Source organism: Sus scrofa, chromosome 9, assembly GCF_000003025.6.
Source record: "Sus scrofa isolate TJ Tabasco breed Duroc chromosome 9, Sscrofa11.1, whole genome shotgun sequence".
Taxonomy (NCBI): Eukaryota; Metazoa; Chordata; class Mammalia; order Artiodactyla; family Suidae; genus Sus; species Sus scrofa.
The window spans coordinates 89,616,375-89,637,663 of NC_010451.4; the positions used below are offsets into that span (position 1 = coordinate 89,616,375).

At 33.7% G+C, this 21,289-nt stretch overlaps 1 protein-coding gene across 10 annotated transcripts in view; it reads left to right on the forward strand.

Annotated features, from left to right (window-relative positions):
- The window catches only part of ABCB5 (ATP binding cassette subfamily B member 5), a 131,094-nt gene continuing 114,213 nt past the window's right edge, over positions 4,409 to 21,289 (forward strand). For all 10 annotated transcript variants that reach the window (XM_021063420.1, XM_021063426.1, XM_021063425.1 and 7 more), the window contains exons 1-5: positions 4,409 to 4,565; positions 5,621 to 5,694; positions 7,768 to 7,825; positions 15,830 to 15,980; positions 18,101 to 18,155. In XM_021063420.1, coding sequence (XP_020919079.1) covers positions 5,642 to 5,694; positions 7,768 to 7,825; positions 15,830 to 15,980; positions 18,101 to 18,155 — 317 coding nt within the window. In that variant the 5' untranslated portion in view covers positions 4,409 to 4,565; positions 5,621 to 5,641. The remainder of the gene's footprint in view (positions 4,566 to 5,620; positions 5,695 to 7,767; positions 7,826 to 15,829; positions 15,981 to 18,100; positions 18,156 to 21,289) is intronic.

A 21,289-nucleotide genomic window follows, 5' to 3' on the forward strand; every position in this document is an offset into this window, starting at 1 on the left:
CATTTTTTGCATACATAGAAAAACCCATCCCAAAATCTATATGGGACCACAAGGGACCCCCAAAGACAATCTTACAAAGAAGAAGTTCAGAAGGCTCAGATTTCCTCATTTCAAAATATATTATGAAACTACATAATCAAAATAGTGTGTTACCTCCATAAAGACAGACATATAAGTCAATTGAATAGAATAATTCTCAGAAATGAATGCTCACATATATGATAAAATAATATTTGGCAAGAGTGACAAGACCATTCGTGGGGAAAGGACAATCATTTCAACAAACAGTGCTGGCAAAATTGGATCCATGTATAAAAGAATGAAATTAGATCCTTTATCTTATGACATGTAAAATAATCAATTCAAAATGGATCAAAAGTTCAAATGTAAGTGACAAAGCTATTAAAATTTTGGAAGAAAACCTGAGGAAAACTTTATAACATTGGATTTGACAGTGATGTATTGGCTATGACACCAAAACCTAGGGCAACAACAACCAAAAAAAAAAAATAGATAAATTTGTATATTTTAGAGATTAAGCCTTTGTCAGTTGCATCATTTGAAACTATTTTCTCCCATTCTGTAAGTTGTCTTTTTGTTTTCTTTTTGGTTTCCTTTGCTGGGCAAAAGCTTGTCAGTTTGATTAGGTCCCATTGGTTTATTTTTGCTTTTATTTCTGTTGCTTTGGAGACTGACCTGAGAAAACCTTTGTAAGATTGGTGTCAGAGAATGTTTTGCCTATGTTTTCTTCCAGGAGTTTGATGGTGTCTTGTCTTATATTTAAGTCTTTCAGCCATTTTGAGTTTATTTTTGTGCATGGTGTGAGGGTGTGTTCCAGTTTCATTGATTTGCATGCAGCTGTCCAGGTTTCCCAGCAATACTGCTGAAAAGACTGTCATTTCCTCATTTTATGTTCTTGCCTCCTTTGTCAAAGATTAGTTGACCATAGGTGTCAGGGTTTATTTCCGGGTTCTCTATTCTGTTCCATTGGTCTGTATGAATGTTTTGGTACCAGTACCACACTGTCTTGATGACTGTGGTTTTGTAATATTTCTTGAAGTCTGGGAGAGTTATGCCTCCTTCTTGGTTTTTGTTCCTCAGAATTTCTTTGGCGATTCTGGGTCTTTTGTTGTTCCATATAAATGTTTGGATTGTTTGTTCTAGTTCTGTGAAAAATGTCATGGGTAATTTGAAAGGGATCGCCTTGAGTCTAGATTGCTTAGGGTAGTATGGCCATTTTTACAATATTAATTTTTCTAGCCCAGGAGCATGGAATATCTTTGCATTTCTTTCCATCTTCTTTAATTTCCTTGATTAATGTTTTATAATTCTCAGTATGTGAGTCTTTTACCTCCTTGCTCAGGTGTATTCCCAGGTATTTGATTTTCTGGGGTGCAGTTTTAAAGGGTATTGTGTTTCTGTATTCTTTTTCTAATATTTCATTGTCAGTAATATTTCTGTAGAAATGTGACTGATTTCTGAATGTTAATCTTATATCCTGCTACTTTGCTGAATTTGTTGATCAGTTCAAGTAGTTTTTGGGTTGAGTCCTTAGGGTTTTCTACATATAGTATCATGTCGTCTGCATACAGTGACAGTTTTATCTCTTCTCTTCCTATTTGGATGCCTTTTATTTCTTTTGTTTGTCTAATTGCTGTGGCTAGGAGTTCCAATACTATGTTGAATAGCAGTGGTGAGAGTGGGCATCCTTGTCTTATTCCAGAATTTAGTGGGAAGGCTTTCAGCTTTTCTCCATCGGTTATTATATTTGCTGTGGGTTTGTCATAAATGGTTTTAATTATGTTAAGGAATGTTCCCTCTATACCCACTTTGGTAAGAGTTTTTATGATGAATCTTTAATGACCCAGCAATCCCACTCTTGGGCATATATCTAGACAAAACTTTCCTTGAAAAAGACACATGCACCTGCATGTTCATTGCAGCACTGTTCACAATAGCCAAGACATGGAAACAATCCAAATGTCCATCAACAGATGATTGGATTAGACAGATGTGGTATATATACACAATGGAATACTATTCAGCCATAAAAAAGAACAAAATAATGCCATTTGCAGAAACATGGATGGAACTAGAGACTCTCATCCTGAGTGAAGTAAGTCAGAAAGAGAAAGACTAATACCATATGATATCACTTATATCTGGAATCTAATATATGGCACAAATGAACCTTTCCACAGAAAAGAAAATCAGGGACTTGGAGAATAGACTTGTGGTTGCCTGGGGGGAGGGGGAGGGAGTGGGTTGGATTGGGAGCTTGGGGTTAGTGGATGCAAGCTATTGCCTTTGGAATGGATTAGCAATGAGATCCTATTGTGTAGCACAGGGAACTTTGTCTGGTCACTTATGATGGAGCATGATAATGTGAGAAAAAAGAATGTATACATGTATGTGTAACTGGGTCACCATGTTATACAGTAGAAAATTGACAGAACACTGTAAACTAGCTATATTGGGAAAAAAATCATAAAAAATAGATAAATTTGACTTCGAAATTTTAAAAGTTTGTGCTTTAACAGGCACTATCAAAACTGAAAAGACAACTCACAGAATGGGAGAAAATATTCACAAATCTACACATAGGAAGGGTTTAATATCCAGAATATATAAAGAACTCCTACAGGTCATCTCCAAAAAAAAAAAAAATTATCAGGCAACTGACTTGAATAGACATTTTTCCAATAACAGAGTGATCAATATCACTAGTCGTTAGGGGACACAAAACAAAACTACAATGAGATACCACTTCAGATCTCTTAGGTTTACTACTATCAAGAAACAAGAGGAGTTCCCATTGTGGCTCAGCAGTTAACGAGCCTGACTAGTATCCATCAGGATGGGATTCGATCCCTGGCCTTGCTCAGTGGGTTAAGGATCCGGCATTGCCCTGTGGTATTAGTCACAGATGTGGCTCTGATCCTGCGTGGCTATGTTGTAGGCTGGCAGCTCTAGCTCTGATTCAACCCCTAGCCTGGGAACCTCCATATGCTGCAAGTGCGGCCCTAAGAAGACAAAAAAAAAAAAAAAGAAAGAAAGAAAGAAGGAAAAAGAAACCAGAAAATATCAAGTGTTGATGAAAATGTGGAGAAATTGGAACACTTGCACATTGCTAGTGGGAATGTTAAGTGGCATAGCCTCTATGAAAAACAGCATGGTAATTTATCAAAAAGTTAAATGTAGGATTGCCATATGATCCAGTATTTCCACTTCTGGGTTTATACTCAAAGAAATTGGAAACAATGACTCAAACAGCTACAAACCAAATCAAACAACAAACAGCTACACCTACATAAATAGCAGCATTATTCACAATTACCCAAAGGTGGAAACAATCCAAATTTCCATCAACAGATGAATGGTTGAATGGACAAACAGTATGTTCCCACATATTATATGTATACACACACACAATGGAGTAGTATTAGCCTTAAAAGGAAGGAATTTTTACACATGTAATATGGATGAACTTTGAAAACATTGTATATGCTAAATGAAAACTAGCCTGACACAAAAGGACAAATATTATATGATTCTACTTTTCTGAGATACCTAAAATAGGCAAATTCATAAAGACAGAAAGTGGAATAAAGGTTACTAGAGTCTGAGGAGAGGAAGGAATAGAAAGTTTTTGTTTTAATGGGTATGGAGTTTCAGCTTGGGATGATGAAGAAGTTCTGTCATTGTAGATAGATTGGTGCACAATATTGTGTCTGTACTTAATGCCAATGAATTGTACACTTAAACATGGTTAATGTTAAATTTTATGTTATATATATTATATTTTACCACAAATTTTTTTTTAATTTAAATTCTATAGGTTCCCAGGTAGATGCTTCTCTACCTTTTGTTGATGCTGCTCATCTTGGGACCACACTGTGTAGTGAGGCTGTAGCATAGAAAAATAAGGCATGATCATGTTCCTTAGAAGATAGGAACATATCTTATTATTTTTATAAACTATCAGCTCATATAAGCTCAATATTTTTTCAGTGAATTCATAAAGGAATAGATATATAAATATTATCTAATAGAGTAACAAGGAATTGCAATATAAGGCAGAATGTTTCAATGAACATAATATAGCTCTGAGCAAAGTTTTAAAGGAAACCAGAGAAGGTGGTGATTATTTTCAGGTAACAACAATTAAATGAATGCTTTGCATTTAAAATTAGTCAATGAATATTTGTTGTTCAAATGTGCCATTGACATTTAAAAGACATTTATTTTTATAATTATTACTTCAGCTAACTAAAGAATGTTATGGGACTAAACAATAGAAAACAGTGTGTGGACACTACAGAGCTTTAAAAAAGTGTTTATTTGATTCAGTGATTTTTTTTTTTGGTTCACCTTTTTTCCAAGTACAGTATGACAAAAGAACATAATGTGCTTTACCTGGAAATTCACTGTTGTAATCAGATATTAAGGCATGAGCAGAAAAGAAGCTTAGTAAAGCAGAGTTCTGAAAGTGCAGTTAGTCATTGGTTAAGGGGAGAAACCCCACATGATTTTGGTGTAAATGAACAAAGCATGCACTTAACAAGGTAAGCCAAAATAGTTTAGTTTTCTTTATAGGAGTGTATGAGCTTTATTGTATAATTGTTAATTTCTATAACATGCAATGATTGATAGTCTATTTCATTACTTACACATATGTTAAATAACTGGAGATGCTGTAACATCAGTATAGCAATTGTGAAGATTTTTTTTGTATGAAGTTATGACCGTTGGTTTCCAATAATGAACATGCAGTGTCTTTGCATCATGCCTTCCTTCTGAGGTGCTAAAACTTTATCTGATCTACTGGGATCATTCCTTCATGGACAAATCTACTCTTTGAAAATGTATGGGTTTGTTCAGATGCTTAAGTAGTTTTTAATTAATTACTAATTCCACTCTAGAATTTAAATCCATACTTGTTATAATCATCTCAATATAGGTAATTTGTTACTGGCCTAACAAATCAAATTGAGTCAAAAACATCACTACATTTCAATAAAATGATAATTTATGTACGTAATTATGCTAAGATCCTAAAGTATCAGCCAAAGGAGGAATACATTATGCTTAATATAATTTTAATAATAAGTGAGGTTTTTAATATTCTAATTTTTAAGAGCTATTCATATGTAGTAGAAGCTTTAACTTGCTATATTTAGTGAACTAGAAAACCCTACTCCCTCAAACTGCTCAGTAACAAATACTGCTGCATCATTTTTTTGCAGGGAAAACTAAGCACTAGAAAATTTAAAGATTTTCATCGATAACAAATCAGTGTCAGAGTAGGAATAAAATTCAACGTTCTGGAAAAACATGCATTGTACATGGAATATGACTTTCTTCCTTTTATTCCATTTCTAGAATTTTTATTAGCTCCAAATATAAGCCCAGAATGAAGCAAAGAACTTGTAAACTCACAATAAAGTCTGAATAGATAAACTACATAACCAGAAACCTCTTTTGGCTTGGGGATGGGAGACAGGGTGAAGCTTAGCAACATGCTTTTTCAGAAGCTGTTAGAGATATAAAGAATGTTTTATATCAACTAAATGATAAAACTTCACATTGTCATGACATAGTTGTTAATATTTTATTTCAGAGGAATTAAACTGTAAATAAGATGGAAAATTCAGAAAGAGCTGAAGAAATGCAAGACAGTTTTCAGAGAAATGTGTAAGTTTCGCCTAAATTATTCAAAAACTACTGCAATTTCAAATATACTTTATCCCTTTCTCAACTGTAGAAAAAAAGTTTATAATTTCTTTCCAAAAATAGTAATGTTGTTTGCATTTTGCTGGACTTCAACATTTATCAGTATTACAACTGCTTTAACAGTACATTTAGGAAGTGTAAAACTTATTAATTTAGTATTTACTTCTTGTATTTATTCTTCTGATTTTCTTATAGTTTACTAGTATATAGAAGAAAAATACTTGAATATTTTCATTTTATTTCTCTATAAACCCTTCATTCCATGTAATATATTTAATAAAAGAAAATATGGAATTCTGATTTTTTTCACTGTGTCTATGTGTATGTGTTATAAAATTTCCTACATCTCTAACTAATTAATTTAGAGATTTAAAATGGAAATTATTTAAAACCTTTTATTTTCATGTTTACCATAATAATTGTGTAAATTTCGATGTATAAACTGTAAAACTGGAGAGGCCCCCCTTTAGATCACTGGTTACTTAATATTCCTGAAGCAAAATTTATCAAAAGAAGATAACTTACTGGCTCTTAAGTTGTAAAACCCACATTTAGGTTGGAAGAAGTGATTGTGGCACTTTATAATCTTAAAGCAATATTTTTTTGTCATCTGTAAATCATCTCAGAGAAAACTGGCCCAAATATGTAAGTAAATTATTAACTTCAGATGGAATAAAATTAAAGGACTTTTCCTTTGCCAAAGCTGCCAGAACAATATGTTACAAAGCTGAAGAATAAGATGTTCATCTTTCTGTGACATCTGTTTCAGAAAATTTAATCTGATCCCCTCCACGCTTATTTTAATGTTTCAGAGTCTTGTGTGTCTGTGTGTGTTTAATTGACAGATTATAGATTTCCCTGAAATCAGTTGACAAAAATTTAAATTCTTCATCTGGAACTCCTTCAAATGTGAGCTAAAAAATGAAATTTTCAATGGGGAACAAAAATCTCAGGACACTTGTTTAATGTGTACTTAATAGAATTTCTTTCATTTAAAACTCACAATTGCTCTGATAAATTTGTAACAAAGCATTAAAAATTGAAATCTACTACTTCACACACATTAGGGTGGCTACTATTTTTTTAAATGGTAATAATAAAATAAAACAGGAAATAGGAAGTATTGTTGAAGATGTGGAGAAGTTGGAACTCTTATACATGGTTGGTGAGAATGTGAAATGATACAGCTGCTTTAGAAAACAGTATGATAATTCTGTAATAAATTAAAAATAGAATTACCTCATGATCCAGCAGTTCTTCTCTTGCTTATACACTAAAAAGAATTGAAAGCAAGGACATGAAGAGATTTTTATACCATATTCATAGCAGCATTATTCACAATAGCCAAAAAGTGGAAGCAACCCAAGAGTTCATTGCTTGATGAATAGATGAGCAAAATGTAGGATATACATACAATGGAATGGTATTCAATTTTTAAAAGTAGGAAAATTCTGACATGGGCTACAACATGGTTGAACTGTAAATACACTATGCTAAGTGAGATAAGCCCATCAGAAAAAGACAAAATGCTGTATGATTCCATTAAAGTGATATATGTAGAGCTGTCAAATTCCTAGAGATAGAAAGTACAATGGTGATTGTAGGCTGGGGGGGAAGGGAGGAGTTATTTAATTGGTATAGTTTCAATTTGGCAAGATGACAGTTCTGTGGGTGGTTGCTGGTGATGGTAGCACAGCAGTATGATTGTACTTAATAACATTGAACTATACACTTAAATATAGTTAAGATGGTAGGTCTATGTTATGTGTTTTACCACAAAAAAAATATTCTATTCCAGATGCGTGTCTTCAACCTTACCCTAACTAACCTAGAGACAACCAGTGATAACTTACTTTCCCAGTGATTATATGAAAAACCTTGGTACTGTCTATCATTTGGTTTGTTTTTAAATTTCAGTGTTGAAATAAACTTGCAACCAAGCATAAAATTTGACACCTCAGAACAATTTTAGTAGAAAATTTTGCAAATTATAATAACATTGTAACTTTTCCATTTTAAACATTTGTTTTCCAGAAAACTGCAAGAACACCTGCTCAAAGTAAGAAAGCAAGTCGTTGGACCTATTGAGATAGTAAGTGAAATATGTCTATATTTCAAAAATTTCTATTTCAAAAAATTTTAGGACATTATCAAGAGTGCATACAATAATTGTGCTTGTTTGATAGTTTACACTTATTTGGAGGAAAAGAGAATTTTAAGAATTCATTAAACTATTATACACAATAGAAAAAAAACAAGCCGTAAGTTCCACAATAAGAGATAAGGAAAAACCCAGGAGTTCCCTGGTGGCTCAGGAGGTTAAGGGCCTGGTGTTGTCACTATTGTGGCTCTGGTTACTGCTGTGGTATAGGTTTGATCCTTGGCCCAGAAACTTTCACATGCTGCAGCATAGAAAAAATTATAAAGAAAATAACACAATATCCATAGAGTTATCCAATTTTGAAAAAAAAATATGTATATGTGTGTGGATGAAAGTTTGTGTGTGGTGTGTGTATCTTTGTGTATGTGTGTATGATGCATAAATATTATCAGGTTATTTCTCAGAAGTGGGGAATTATGAGTGACCCTTACTATTATATATTTACATTTCAATATTTTCCACTGGTAATACATTGATATGAGTTGATATGAGTTGCTTTTTAATGTTATTAATCCTTCGTTTGATATATTTTTACTTTATTGATATATTAAAGTACAGTTTGTTTACAATGTTATGTTAATTTCTGCTGTATTGCAGACTGCTTCAGCCATACGTATACACATATCATTCCCATATAGGTTATCACAGAACACTGAGTAAATTTCCCTGTGCTGTATAGCAAGGCCCTGTTGACCATCCTTTCCATATACAAAAGTGTGCATTTGCCAGTCCCAAATCTCCAATCCATCCCTTTCCTACCTTTCCCCTTTGGTAACCCTAGATTTGTTTTCAAAGTCTGTGAAACTGTTTCTGTTTTGTAAATAAACTTCTTTGTATCGTTAGTAATATTCCACATGTGATATCACATGATATTTGTCTTTGACTTGCTTCACTTAGTATGATAATTTCTAGGTCCATGCATGTTGCTGCAAATGGCATTATTTCATTCTTTTTATTGCTGAGTAATATTCCATTGAACATATTTACCACATCTTCTTTATCCATTCCTATGTTGATTGACATTAAGGTTGCTTCCATGTCTTGGCTATTGTAAATAGTGTTGCAATGAGCATGGGGTGCAGTATCTTTTCAAATTATGGTTTTCTCTGGATATATGCCCAAGAATGGGATTGTTGGACCATGTGGTAGTTCTAATTTTAGTTTTTTGATGAGCTGCCATACTTTTTCCCATAGTGGTTGCACCAGCTTACATTCCCACCAACAGCATAAGAGGGTTCCATTCTCTCTGCACCCTCTCCAAGCTTTAACTGTTTGTAGACTTTCAGATGATGTCCATTCTGACCAGTGTGAGGTGATGCTTCATTACAGATTTGATTTGCATTCCCTTATAATTAATGCTGTGGAGTATCTTTTCATGTGTTTTTTGGCCATGTGTCTTCCTTAGAGGAGTTTCTATTTAGATCTTCTGCCCCCTTTTTTAATTGAGTTGTTTGTTTTTTTAATATTGAGCTGCATGTGTTGTTTTTATATTTTGGAGAAGAATCCCTTGGTGGTCACTTATTTATAAAGGTTTTCTCCCATTCTGTTAGTTGTCTCTTTGTTTTGTTTCTGGTTTCCTTTGCCATGCAAAAGTTTTAATATTTAATTGTGTTGATTTTTTTTTTTACGTAGTGTCCAGTCATGTTTAGATCTTTAATCCATTTTGAGTTTATTTTTGTATATGGTGTTAGAGAGTGTTCAAATTTCATTGTTTTACATATAGCTGTTCTGTTTTCCCAGCACCACTAATTGAAGACACTGTCTTCTCTGCATTTTATATTCTTGCCTCCTTTGTCATAAATGAATTGGCCATAGGTTCGTGGGTTTATTTCTCAGCTTTCTATCCTGTTCCATTGATCTATATTTCCACTGATCTGTTTTTGTGCCTGTATCATAACTGTTTTGATGACTATAGCTTTGTAGTATAGTCTGAAATCAAGGAGCTGAATCCTCCAGCTCTCTTTTTCTTACTTGGGATTGGTTTGGCTATTTGGGATCTTTTGTTCATTTGCATACAAATTTAAAATTTTTCAATTCTAGTTCTATGAAAAATGCCATTGGTGATTTTTTAGAGATTGCATTGAATCTATAGACTGCCTTGGGTAGTATAGCCATTTTGAGAATATTGATTCTTCCAATCCTAGTATAAGGTATATCTTTCCATCTGTTTGTGTCATCTTTGATCTCTTTCATTAGTGACTTATAGTTTTCAGAGTACAAGTCTTTTGCCTCCCTAGGTAGGTTTATTCATAGTTATTTTATTCTTTCTGATGCAATGGTAAATGGGATTGTTTCAGTGATACCTCTTTCTAATCCTTCATTGTTAGTATATAGGAGTGCAAGAGATTGCTGTGTATTAATTTTGTATCCTGCAACTTTACTGAATTCATTGATGAGCTCTAGTAGTTTACTGGTAACATCTTTAGGATTTTCTAGGTATAGTATCATGTCATCTACAAACAATGACAGTTTTACTTCTTTTCTGACTTGGATTTCTTTTTTAAAAATTATTATTTTTTATTAAAGTATAGTTGATATGATGTTGTGCCAGTTTATACTATACAGCAAAGTGACCCAGTCATACATAAATATACATTCCCTTTCTTACATTCCATGATGGTCTATCCAAGAGACTGGATATAGTTCCCTGTGCTATACAGTAAGACCTCATTGCTTATCCACTCTAAATATAATAGTTTGTATCCATTAACCCCAAAACTACCAGTCCATCCCACAAAAAAAAAGCTATTTATTTTATCTGTTAATTTTTGGCTGTGCCTGCAGTATGCAGAATTCCCAGGCCAGGGGTTGAACCTATGCCACAGTGGTGACCCAAGCCACTGCAGTGACAATGCCAGATCTTTAACCCACTGTGCCACAAGATAATTCTAATTTGGATTTATTTTATTTCCTTTTCTTGTCTGATTGTCATGGTCAGGAATTCCATGGTCAGGACTTTTAGGACTTCCAAAACTATGTTGGATAAAAGTGGTGAGAGTAAACACCTTTGCCTTGTTCTTAGAAGAAATGCTTTTTAGCTTTTCACCATTGAGAATGAGGTTATCTATGGGTTTGTCATATTTGACCTTTATTATGTTGAGGTATTTTCTCTCTGTGCCCACTTTTGGAGAGGATTTTTTTTTCATTGACTTATTTCTTTATCAATTAGGCTCATTCTTTTCAATCTCTGTTTTTATTTATCAATTTTTTTGGGTGCCCCATGCCACACTGAGACATTGTCTGGCCAGAGATGGATCTCTCAACACAGCTCTTGCCACAGCCACAGCAGTGACAAGGAGAAACTTTTTTTTTTAATTGTTATTTCCCCAATACAATTTTTTTTTCCTACTGTACAGCATGGTGACCCAGTTACACATATATGTACTCATTCTATTTTCTCACATTATCATGCTCCATCATGAGTCACTAGACATAGTTTCCAGTGCTCACAGCAGGATCCCATTGCTAATCCATTCCAAGGCAATAGTTTGCATCCACTAACCCCAAGCTCCCAATCCACCCCACTCCCTCCCCCTCCCCCTTAGCAACCACAGGTCTATTCTCCAAGTCCATGATTTTCTTTTCTGTGTCACTTTCTGGAGAATTTTTATGGGTGTTGAATGGGTGTCGAATTTTGTCAAAACTTTTTCTGCATCTTTTGAAATGACCATATGGTTTTTATTCTTCACTTTGTTAATGTGGTATATGACTGATGTGTGGATACTGAAGAATCCTCGTATCCCAGAGATAAACCCCACTTGATCATGGTGTAGTATCTTTTTAATCTATTGTTGAATTTGGTTTGATAATACTTTGATGAATATTTTTGTGTCTGTCTATAGTCATCAGTGATATTGACATTCATTTTTTTGTGGTATACCTGTCTGGTTTTGTATCACACTGATGATGGCCTCAGAATAAGCCTGGGCCTGTTCCTTCCTCTGTAATTTTTGGAAGAGTTTCAGAAAGATAGTTGTTAACTCTTCTCTAAATGTTTGATTGAATTTGCTTATGAAGCCGTCTGGTCTTGGAAGTTTGTTTTTTGGGGAAGTTTTTTTTTTAATATATATATAATGATTTTTATTTTTTTCCATTATAGCTGGTTTACAGTGTTCTGTCAATTTTCTTCTGTACAGCATGGTAACCCAGTTACACATACATGTATACATTCTTTTTTCTCGCATTATCATGCTCCATCATAAGTGACCAGACAAAATTCCCCGTGCTACACAATAGGATCTCATTGCTAATCCATTCCAAAGGCAATAGCTTGCATCCACTAACCCCAAGCTCCCAATCCAACCCACTCCCTCCCTCTCCCCCCAGGCAACCACAAGTCTATTCTCCAAGTCCCTGATTTTCTTTTCTGTGGAAAGGTTCATTTGTGCCATATATTAGATTCCAGATATAAGTGATATCATATGGTATTTGTCTTTCTCTTTCTGACTTACTTCACTCAGGATGAGAGTCTCTAGTTCCATCCATGTTGCTGCAAATGGCATTATTTTGTTCTTTTTTATGGCTGAATAGTATTCCATTGTGTATATATACCACATCTTCCTAATCCAATCATCTGTTGATGGACATTTGGATTGTTTCCATGTCTTGGCTATTGTGAACAGTGCTGCAATGAACATGCGGGTGCATGTGTCTTTTTCAAGGAAAGTTTTGTCTAGATATATGCCCTAGAGTGGGATTGCTGGGTCATATGGTAGTTTTATATATAATTTTCTAAGGTACCTCCATACTGTTCTCCATAGTGGTTGTACCAGCTTACATTCCCACCAACAGTGCAGGAGGGTTCCCTTTTCTCCACACCCCCTCCAGCATTTGTTATTTGTGGACTTATTAATGATGGCCATTCTGACTGGTGTGAGGTCACAGTTCCAATGTTGGTACTTTTTAAGATGTTAGTTTAATATAGTAACTTTTTTATTTTATATTTTTATTTTTTTAAAAGTATAGTTGATATACAGTGTTGTGTCAATTTCTGCTGTACAGCAGAGTGACCCAATCATACATACTGTGTATGCGTTCTTTTTCTCATACTATCTTCCCTCATGTTCTCTCCCAAGAGATTGGATATAGTTCCCTGTGCTCTACAGTAGGACCTCACTGCTTATCCATTCTAAATATAATAGTGTGCATCTACCAACCCCAAACTCTCTGTCCATGTCACTTCCTTCACCTTACCCCTTGAAAACACAAGTGTGTTCTCTATGTCTATGAGTCTCTTTCTGTTTTGTAGGTAGGTTTATTTGTGCCATATTTTAGATTCAACATATAAGTAATATCAAATAGTATTTGTATATCTCTTTCAGACTTACTTCCCTTAGTGTGAGAATCTCTAGTTGCATCCATGTTGCTGCATATAGCATTATTTCATTCCTTTTGATGGCTGAGTAGTATTCCATTGTGTATATGAACCACATCTTCTTAATCCATTCACCTGTCAATCGACATTTAGGTTGTTTCCATGTCGTAGATATTGTGAATAGTGCTGCAATGAACATAGAAGTGCATGTATCTTTTTGAATAAAAGTTTTGTCCAGATAAATGCCAAAGAGTGGGATTGCTGGATCATATCGTACTTCTATACTTAGTTCTCTGAGGAACCTCCATACTGTTTTCCATATTGGTTGTACCAATTTACATTCCATCTAGCAGTGAAGAAGGGTATCTTTTTCTTCACACCCTTTTTGGCATTTGTTATTTGTTGACTCATTAATGATGGCCATTCTGACTGGCGTGAGGGCGTACCTCATTGTAGTTTTGATTTGCATTTCTCTAATAATTAGTCATGTTGAATATCTTTACATGTGCCTGTTGACTATCTATATAAATTTGTTGTTGATCTATTTGTATTTTGCCTTTTTTTTTTTTTTTTTTTTTTTTGCTCTTTAAGGCTGCACCCATGGCATATGGAAGTTCCCAGGCTAGGAGTAGTATCAGAGTTATAGCTGCTGGCCTCTGCCACAGCCACAGCAACCTGGGATCCAAGCCACATCTGCGACCTATACCACAGCTCATGGCAACACTGGATCACTGACCCACTGAGCAAGGTTAGGGATCATTCTGTCATCCTCATGGATACTACTCAGTTAACTTTCATAAGCCAAGATGTTGTCATTGCTAACTTTTCAATTATCTTAGAATTTTATTTCAGAATCAACCATATGGAAAAATGTATCAGATTCATTTCCCCTGAGCCACGATGAGAACTCCTATTTGTTTTTTCTTTTTTTTCCTGGCAGTCTTGGAAGATTGAATCTTTGTAAGAATGTGTCCATTTCTTCTAGGTTGTCCATTTTATTGACATATAGTTGCTTGTAGTAGTCTTATAAATAAAAATAATTATGTAAATATTTTATAAATCCTATCTATCAAAAAAGCCTGTCAGCATACTTCCTTGGGATTATGTTCAAGGAATATTTTCAGGCATGTATTCTTAAAACATCCCTTCCACCTATCCTAATCTCTATGTCAGTCTGACTGTCAATGTCATTAGAAATACACACAAAGCAGTGCCTGATTTTTCAAAAGTCAAAATTTTAAAAACCTGGAAAGTAGAAGAACATGACAAGCTTTATCAAGGAGATAATACCCTATTGAAGGGGAAGGTAAAAGAGCAAATACCCTCTTATCATCTGTAGTACTTAGTACAATGCTGTGGCAGTTACTCTGTAAGTATTTTTCAACTATCACATGAAATTTTCTCAATCTCCATTCAAAATGCATACTAAGTTCCTTTTGCTGTTATTCAAATCTAATTTTATTTCAATACCTTATGCATTTTATCTTGACCTTTCTCAGTAAGATAAATAATCCACATTTTCATGTTTTGTTCATGGTTTTTTAGGAGTAGTGTTGTAGGAACCTGCCATAGAACAGAATACAAAGCATTCGATATCTGGTTTTCAGTTATTTTTTTCTTATCCCAAACAGCCTTAAAAATTATTATAGGAATTCCTGCTGTGGTACCACAGGATTGGCAGCGCCTCTGTAGCTCCAGGATGCAGGTTCTATTCCCAGCACAGCACAGTGGGCTAAAGGATCTGGCATTGCCACAGCTGTGGCATAGGTTACAACTGCAGCTCAGATCTGATCCGTGACCTGGGAACTCCATATGCCATGGGGTGGCCAAAAAAGAAAAAAAGTTATTATAGACCCTTACTTATGGGATAGATGTTGTCCTGGAAACAAAAAATTTGAGGAATTTAAAATAAGAATGAAAAATGTGATTCATTACATTTGGTGAACTAATTTTTACTGGATATTTATGTCCACTCCACTTAGTGGTCTCATTGCTATAAGGTTGATTAACCAGGGGAATTGAAACTTTGAAGATCAACTTTCATAAGCCAAGATAATCCATTAAGCCAAGATGTTGTCATTGCTAATTTGTCAATTATCTTAGAATTTTATTTCAGAATCAACCATATGGAAAAATGTATCTGATTCATATGCACATCTGAATTGATTTGTGTCACAGGTCTACAGTTTGTACTAATTTTGCTACTTTGTTTCAACAATTTCTTCAAAATACATTGTAAATCCTTAAGATGAGGGACTCTTTTACTTTATATATACTTTATATATAAATATATACTTATCCATGATTTTATATGTTTATTGAATCTCTTAATCACTTTATAAAATAACATTTGCTTAATGGCAAAAACCGTAGTTTTTTTTTTTAAATGAAACAAATATTCTCATTTATTTAACATCTCCTGTTAAAGCATTGCAAGCAAATTATTTTTCCAGATAACTGAAAGTGACTTATTCCATTAAGTGCCAAGGATTTATCTGAATCTGGTTTTTTTTAATGATTTTTATTTTTTTCCATTATAGCTGGTTTACTGTGTTCTGTTGTAGATTGGTTTTTAATTTTTTTAGAGTTGTCATGCTTCCATATCTTATTTTTTTCCTCAGTTTCGCTTTGCTGATAGACTGGACATCACACTCATGATCCTGGGATTACTGGCATCACTACTAAATGGGGCCTGTCTTCCTGTAATGTCACTGATTTTAGGAGAAATGAGTGATAATCTTATTGGTGGATGTTTAGTCAAAACCAACACAAGTGAGTACAACATTTACTTTTCTATATTGCTAGGGACTCAAAAGCATTAAGTAAAACAATCAAACATTAAACTCATAATACAGATTATTATCTTGTCAAATAATATTTATATAATGTATTTAATTCATTTATTCTTCTGTATTGCTAAGCAACAAAGGACTACATCTGAATTTGTCAGCATTCTTCAAAGAAATATAAGCAGTAGAGTGTGTGTGTGTGTGTGTGTGTGTGTGTAAAGAAAGAGAGAGCTTTATTTTAAGAAATTGGCTCATGCAATTATGGAAGCTGGCAAGTTCAAAATCTGTAAGGTGAATTGGCAGGCTGGAGATTCTTTGTGCCCTATTTGACTTTAAATACTAATTTATACTCTCTTATTTTCTACCCAAAGCCTCATTTTTCAAATGTCCCAGTCTTGTTTAAGTAGAATAAATTCACTGCTTCCATCTCTAAGTCCTTCCATGTGATAATATCCTGTCTACACAGTTATTAATTTTTTGGTATTTAATGATAGAGGCTAAGTAAAGATGTCACTTTGTTTGTTAAATAAATGGATCTGACAATTCATTGAGCAGATATTTATTTATTACCAAATATAAATATCTCTCTCTGAAAGAGTAAGTGAAGGAATTGAAGGAGGGAGGGAAGGAGGGCAGAAGGAAGGAAGCAAGGGAAAGAGGAAGTGAAAGAGGGAAGGAAGGAGGGACAGAGAGATGGAGGAAGGGAGGGAGGATAAACCTAGCAAACTAAGCAGTCTGGTAGTATTCCTTTGGTTAGATCTGCTCCATAATTGATTGCTTTGTTAGCTTTAGATAGATATTCAGTACATATCTGACTGATATTGATGAATTTCATTGATCAATTTAAGCAATTTATTGATTTTGTTTAAGCCTTTTCCACATTTCTCAAGTTTCATTGTGTGTTTTTTCAAATGTAGTAAACACATAGAGGTTGATAAAGATAATTACGTGGATATTATTGGTGTAATATATTATTAAGGAGAATTGGAGATATTAAGATGTATGTCTTCAACCTTCTAAGTTTGGTTTTCTGAAGGATAATAGAGGGGGATATCTTGCTCCTACAAACGAAAATATGAATAATAAGTATCATTGATCAGGGGCCCATATTTATGCCAGCACTGAGCTTTTGCACATGCTACTGCTATAATATGTAATCTATAATATAGATGATCTCCAAAATGAGATTATGCCATTTTTACATGATTCTAGGTGCCATTTTTAGATCAATATTCTTTTTATTAACTAAGTTAAATGTCATTAAAATTTTTGACTGAGTTTTAATACTTCTATTTCAATTCTGATATTTGTAACAAGCTACTCTAAAAATGTTTTCTGCCACAATTCTGTAAATGGAATAAAGGAAAAATTATTGTTTGCACATACATAAAGATCATAGACATCATCATATGTTATGACATTGTGGTTATGTAAAAGATGAAGAGCATGATGTCTGCAATTCATTACAAATGATTATCATAGCCTTTTAAGAAAGAAAATTGATACTCACCACTGCCTTGAGCTGTTGGTGAAATTACTAATTAATGTATGATTTAGTTTTTGCTAGAAAAAGTTTATATGGAAAACTGGTCACGCAAAGATTATTTTAAATACAACTTTATGATGTTGCTATCCTTGTTATACCCAACATACTTTGATGAACTTCTTTTAAACTTTTCCCATAACTACTACTTATAAATTTCATTTGTATTCTTACTTTTCTTGGACTTTCTAAATTCCCTGGGTATCTCAAACTAAATTCTAAATGCCTAATCTCAACAGGAGAGGAAAATTCTATTACTATTACTTACATACCTGTTGCCTGAAATCAGAGAGGTCCTAAACAATACTTTCCAGGTATGAGCTGCATGGTTAATATTTCCTTGTAATTTTTCATGTTGCATGTGTGCTTCTTGAGACCAGAGATAATCATTTCAAATTTTAGGTTAAAGAATTGAAAATAAGATGATCCTTAATTAGGGTGTAGTCATTAAGTCCATTTTCTTGAGAAAGCACTATATTTAGTTTGGAGGTCTATATATAAAATACATCATGGCTAGTTGTAAATAAACTTCTTTTATAATTTAAAAAACTTTTTTACAGCAAATTTTCGGAACTGTACTCAGTCTCAAGAGAAGATAAATGAAGATGTGATTGTGTAAGTCCAAATGAAATGTTAATATTATATTAATTATATGCTGCTTTATTTAATATTTATAAGGAAAAAACCTGGAAAGTTTGATTATTAATAAAAACGATTAAAATATATGTATCCTGTTCTTTCATTAGGTATGTAATTTTTTTCTTTTTAGGGCCACACCTGCAGCACATGGAAGTTCCCAGGCTAGAGGTTAAATCAGAGCTGCAGCTGCCAGCCTGCGCCACAGCCACAGCAACGTGGGATCCAAGCCACATCTGCAACCAACACCACAGCTTGTAGCAACACCAGATCCTTTAAGCAAGACCAGGTATTGAACCCCCATCCTCATGGATACTAGTCAGGTTTGTTTCCACTGAGCCACAATGAGAACTCCCAAAGATATAATTACACATAATTTTTTCTCCTTTTTGAAAGATATATAGGTTCATAAGCTTTCAGTTTTGACAAAATTGTCATCAGTAGAGAAGTTGTTTTGGGATTTGCATTTTTATACCAGTTTTGTTTCCTAGACATGAAGGTATATATCCTAAAGGTTAAATAACTAGTTCTTCCTTTTTTTCAAATTATTTTTCTTCCAAAACTTACAGAAAAATGCCACTTGTGTAAACTTTAAGAGCCAAAATTACATGTGCAACAAATAGTAAAATAAAAATCTAAATAGAAGGACTAAAGTTTTATTCAGACTATTTTGGAGACTAACTGCTCAGACTATTAAAGTTGCATTCAGACTAAAAATTGTAGTCTGAAATAGATAATTTATAAGGCCATTCTATTTTTGTATATTTGTGTATTAAGCAATATGCTTTCCTCTGTCACATGTGTGAATTTGTTGGAGAAATGCAACCTTCCTGAATATATTCACTGGATTTCAGTAGTATCTCACTAAAACTATGAGTCTTATCAGACCTAAGTGTTCCCTTATTCTTTTTGCCTAAAAATGAAGACTCCATATTGTACAACCCCAAGAGAAATCCATCACATTGCAGTGATACCCTCTAGTCCATAATTTTTGACCTTCGACAATGCTAGCTACAGCCTTGTGTGACTATTTAAACTTCAATTAATTTAAAATATCATTTAAATTCAGTTTCTCAGACACATGGCAAGTGCTCACAAGTCACATATGACTGGCTGCCATATTATATAGCACAAATATGGAACATTATTTTCGTCACAGAACATTCTCCTGGACAGTGCTCTTCTGGACTACAGTGTGAATAGTGCTGTCCTGAGTTGTGCTTTGCTGAGGTCTCAACTGTCTTTGAGGGAAAGTTCCTGTTTTTTAGCACCTTTTGCATAAATTTTCTTTATATTGGATCTTTTGAAAATTCCTAATTAGGATCCAAGAACTGCTTTCTGCTGAATTCTAGTCTATATATTAAAGCAGGGCTTTGATGTTACAATCATGAAGTATGGGTTTCTTAAAAAGGTTTGGAACTTAAAAAAAAAATAGGATCATCTATTTAAAAACAGATAATAAAGGGAGAATAAGATGAAAAGATATGTCTATATATAGTTACTGAGAGATTACTAAATTTATAAGGAAACATTCTTAACATTTATAATGTAGTATTTGTTGTGCTACTGTTTCTCAAACCAGTTTAATATTTTGGAAGTATTTGAGAGGTATGATGAAAAAAATGTTCTATATTCAAACTGGTTTAGAAAAATACTGTATGTGATTGCTTCCTTGGATACCCTTGGACAAATAAGCATAGTAAAAGCTCGGTTTAATCCAAATTTTCCACACTTGTTTGATTATGGAAGGTAAACATCCTGCTGAACTAATTTTTTGCTGAACACATTTCTGGGAAACATTGTTTTATATAACTTTTCTGGTGGGGATAAGGTAATAGCTCTTACATCTGTAATAATCAGAAACTAAGGAATTTTGTTCTACCTATTTTCCAAAGATAATGACTCATAACCTTATGTAATTTTAATGTTGTCTGTGCCTTTGTCTTACTTATCAATTATCCTTAAAATAATTAATTTCTTCTAATTGAATTCACATCATAATAACTAAATAGTTCCAAGATTATTACTGGTAAATATGATGTCTCCTCTTTTGCTGTCAATAACTATTTAATTCTATATAACCTATAAGCAGTTTGTTCCTTCTTTTTTGCTCCTTTTTTTCTACTATAATCTATTGAAAACAAAGGGGCAAACTAGATGATCAAATCTCTGATGGATCAAACTCAACTGAGTTTAATGTAAAAGCTATCATAATACTGGTTTAATCATTATAGAAATCTGTTTTGTAGAATTCTAAAAGTAGTCAGTCTAAGGATGAAATATGGCTCAAAAGTTATCAGGAACTCAGGATCCTTCTGTCTTTCTACTAGTTATGTGACCACATCCATTTTAGCTGGGCACAGGCCACTAAAAATAAAACAGAGGTTCCCTTATTTAGGAAGATGAGATCAGATATTAGATGATAGATTAAATCAATGACAATTTCTGCTGCATCAAGTTGCACCTAAAATAATTCCCAAATTGTGTACAAAGGAAATAACACGTGTTAAAAAAAAATGATACATTTTAAAAGGATGGGGGGTGTTAATTGTTAATTAGTCTGAAACATCTTGGGTTGAACAAAATTAACTATTTCTTTGTTTTGATATTTTTTAATATGTTGGTGTGTATTATCAATTTCCAGGGGGTAGGGTGCTAGGTATATGGTGTTTCCCAGACTTATCTGAGAACCCTTTTCCCTCAGAAATATTGCCAGAGTGATTCAGATAATAAACTCAGGATTCAGATAACAGATTGAGGATTTAGATTGTGAGCCCCACCAATTGCTAGCTAAAGAGTCTGTCAGGTAACATCTATAAGCTCCTTCTGGAGATTCAGTGATACTGAGATATGTAAAGGGCCTAATATATTTAACACACATTTTTTATGCTAAACAAATGGAACCATTAAATCAATCTTAATTTTCATGTGGTTTTAAATCAGAAGGCTTAGGCCTTGAGGGTAGTTTTATTTCCTGATGCAAAATAAAATGTGTGGGCTCTGGAACTTTTTGAGTTTCTTCTTCTGGGCCCCAGGTCATTTAGAAGTCTGATTGCTAAATAAATGAAGAGTTAGTAAATATGGTACTTCTGTGTGGAATAAATTGAATGTGG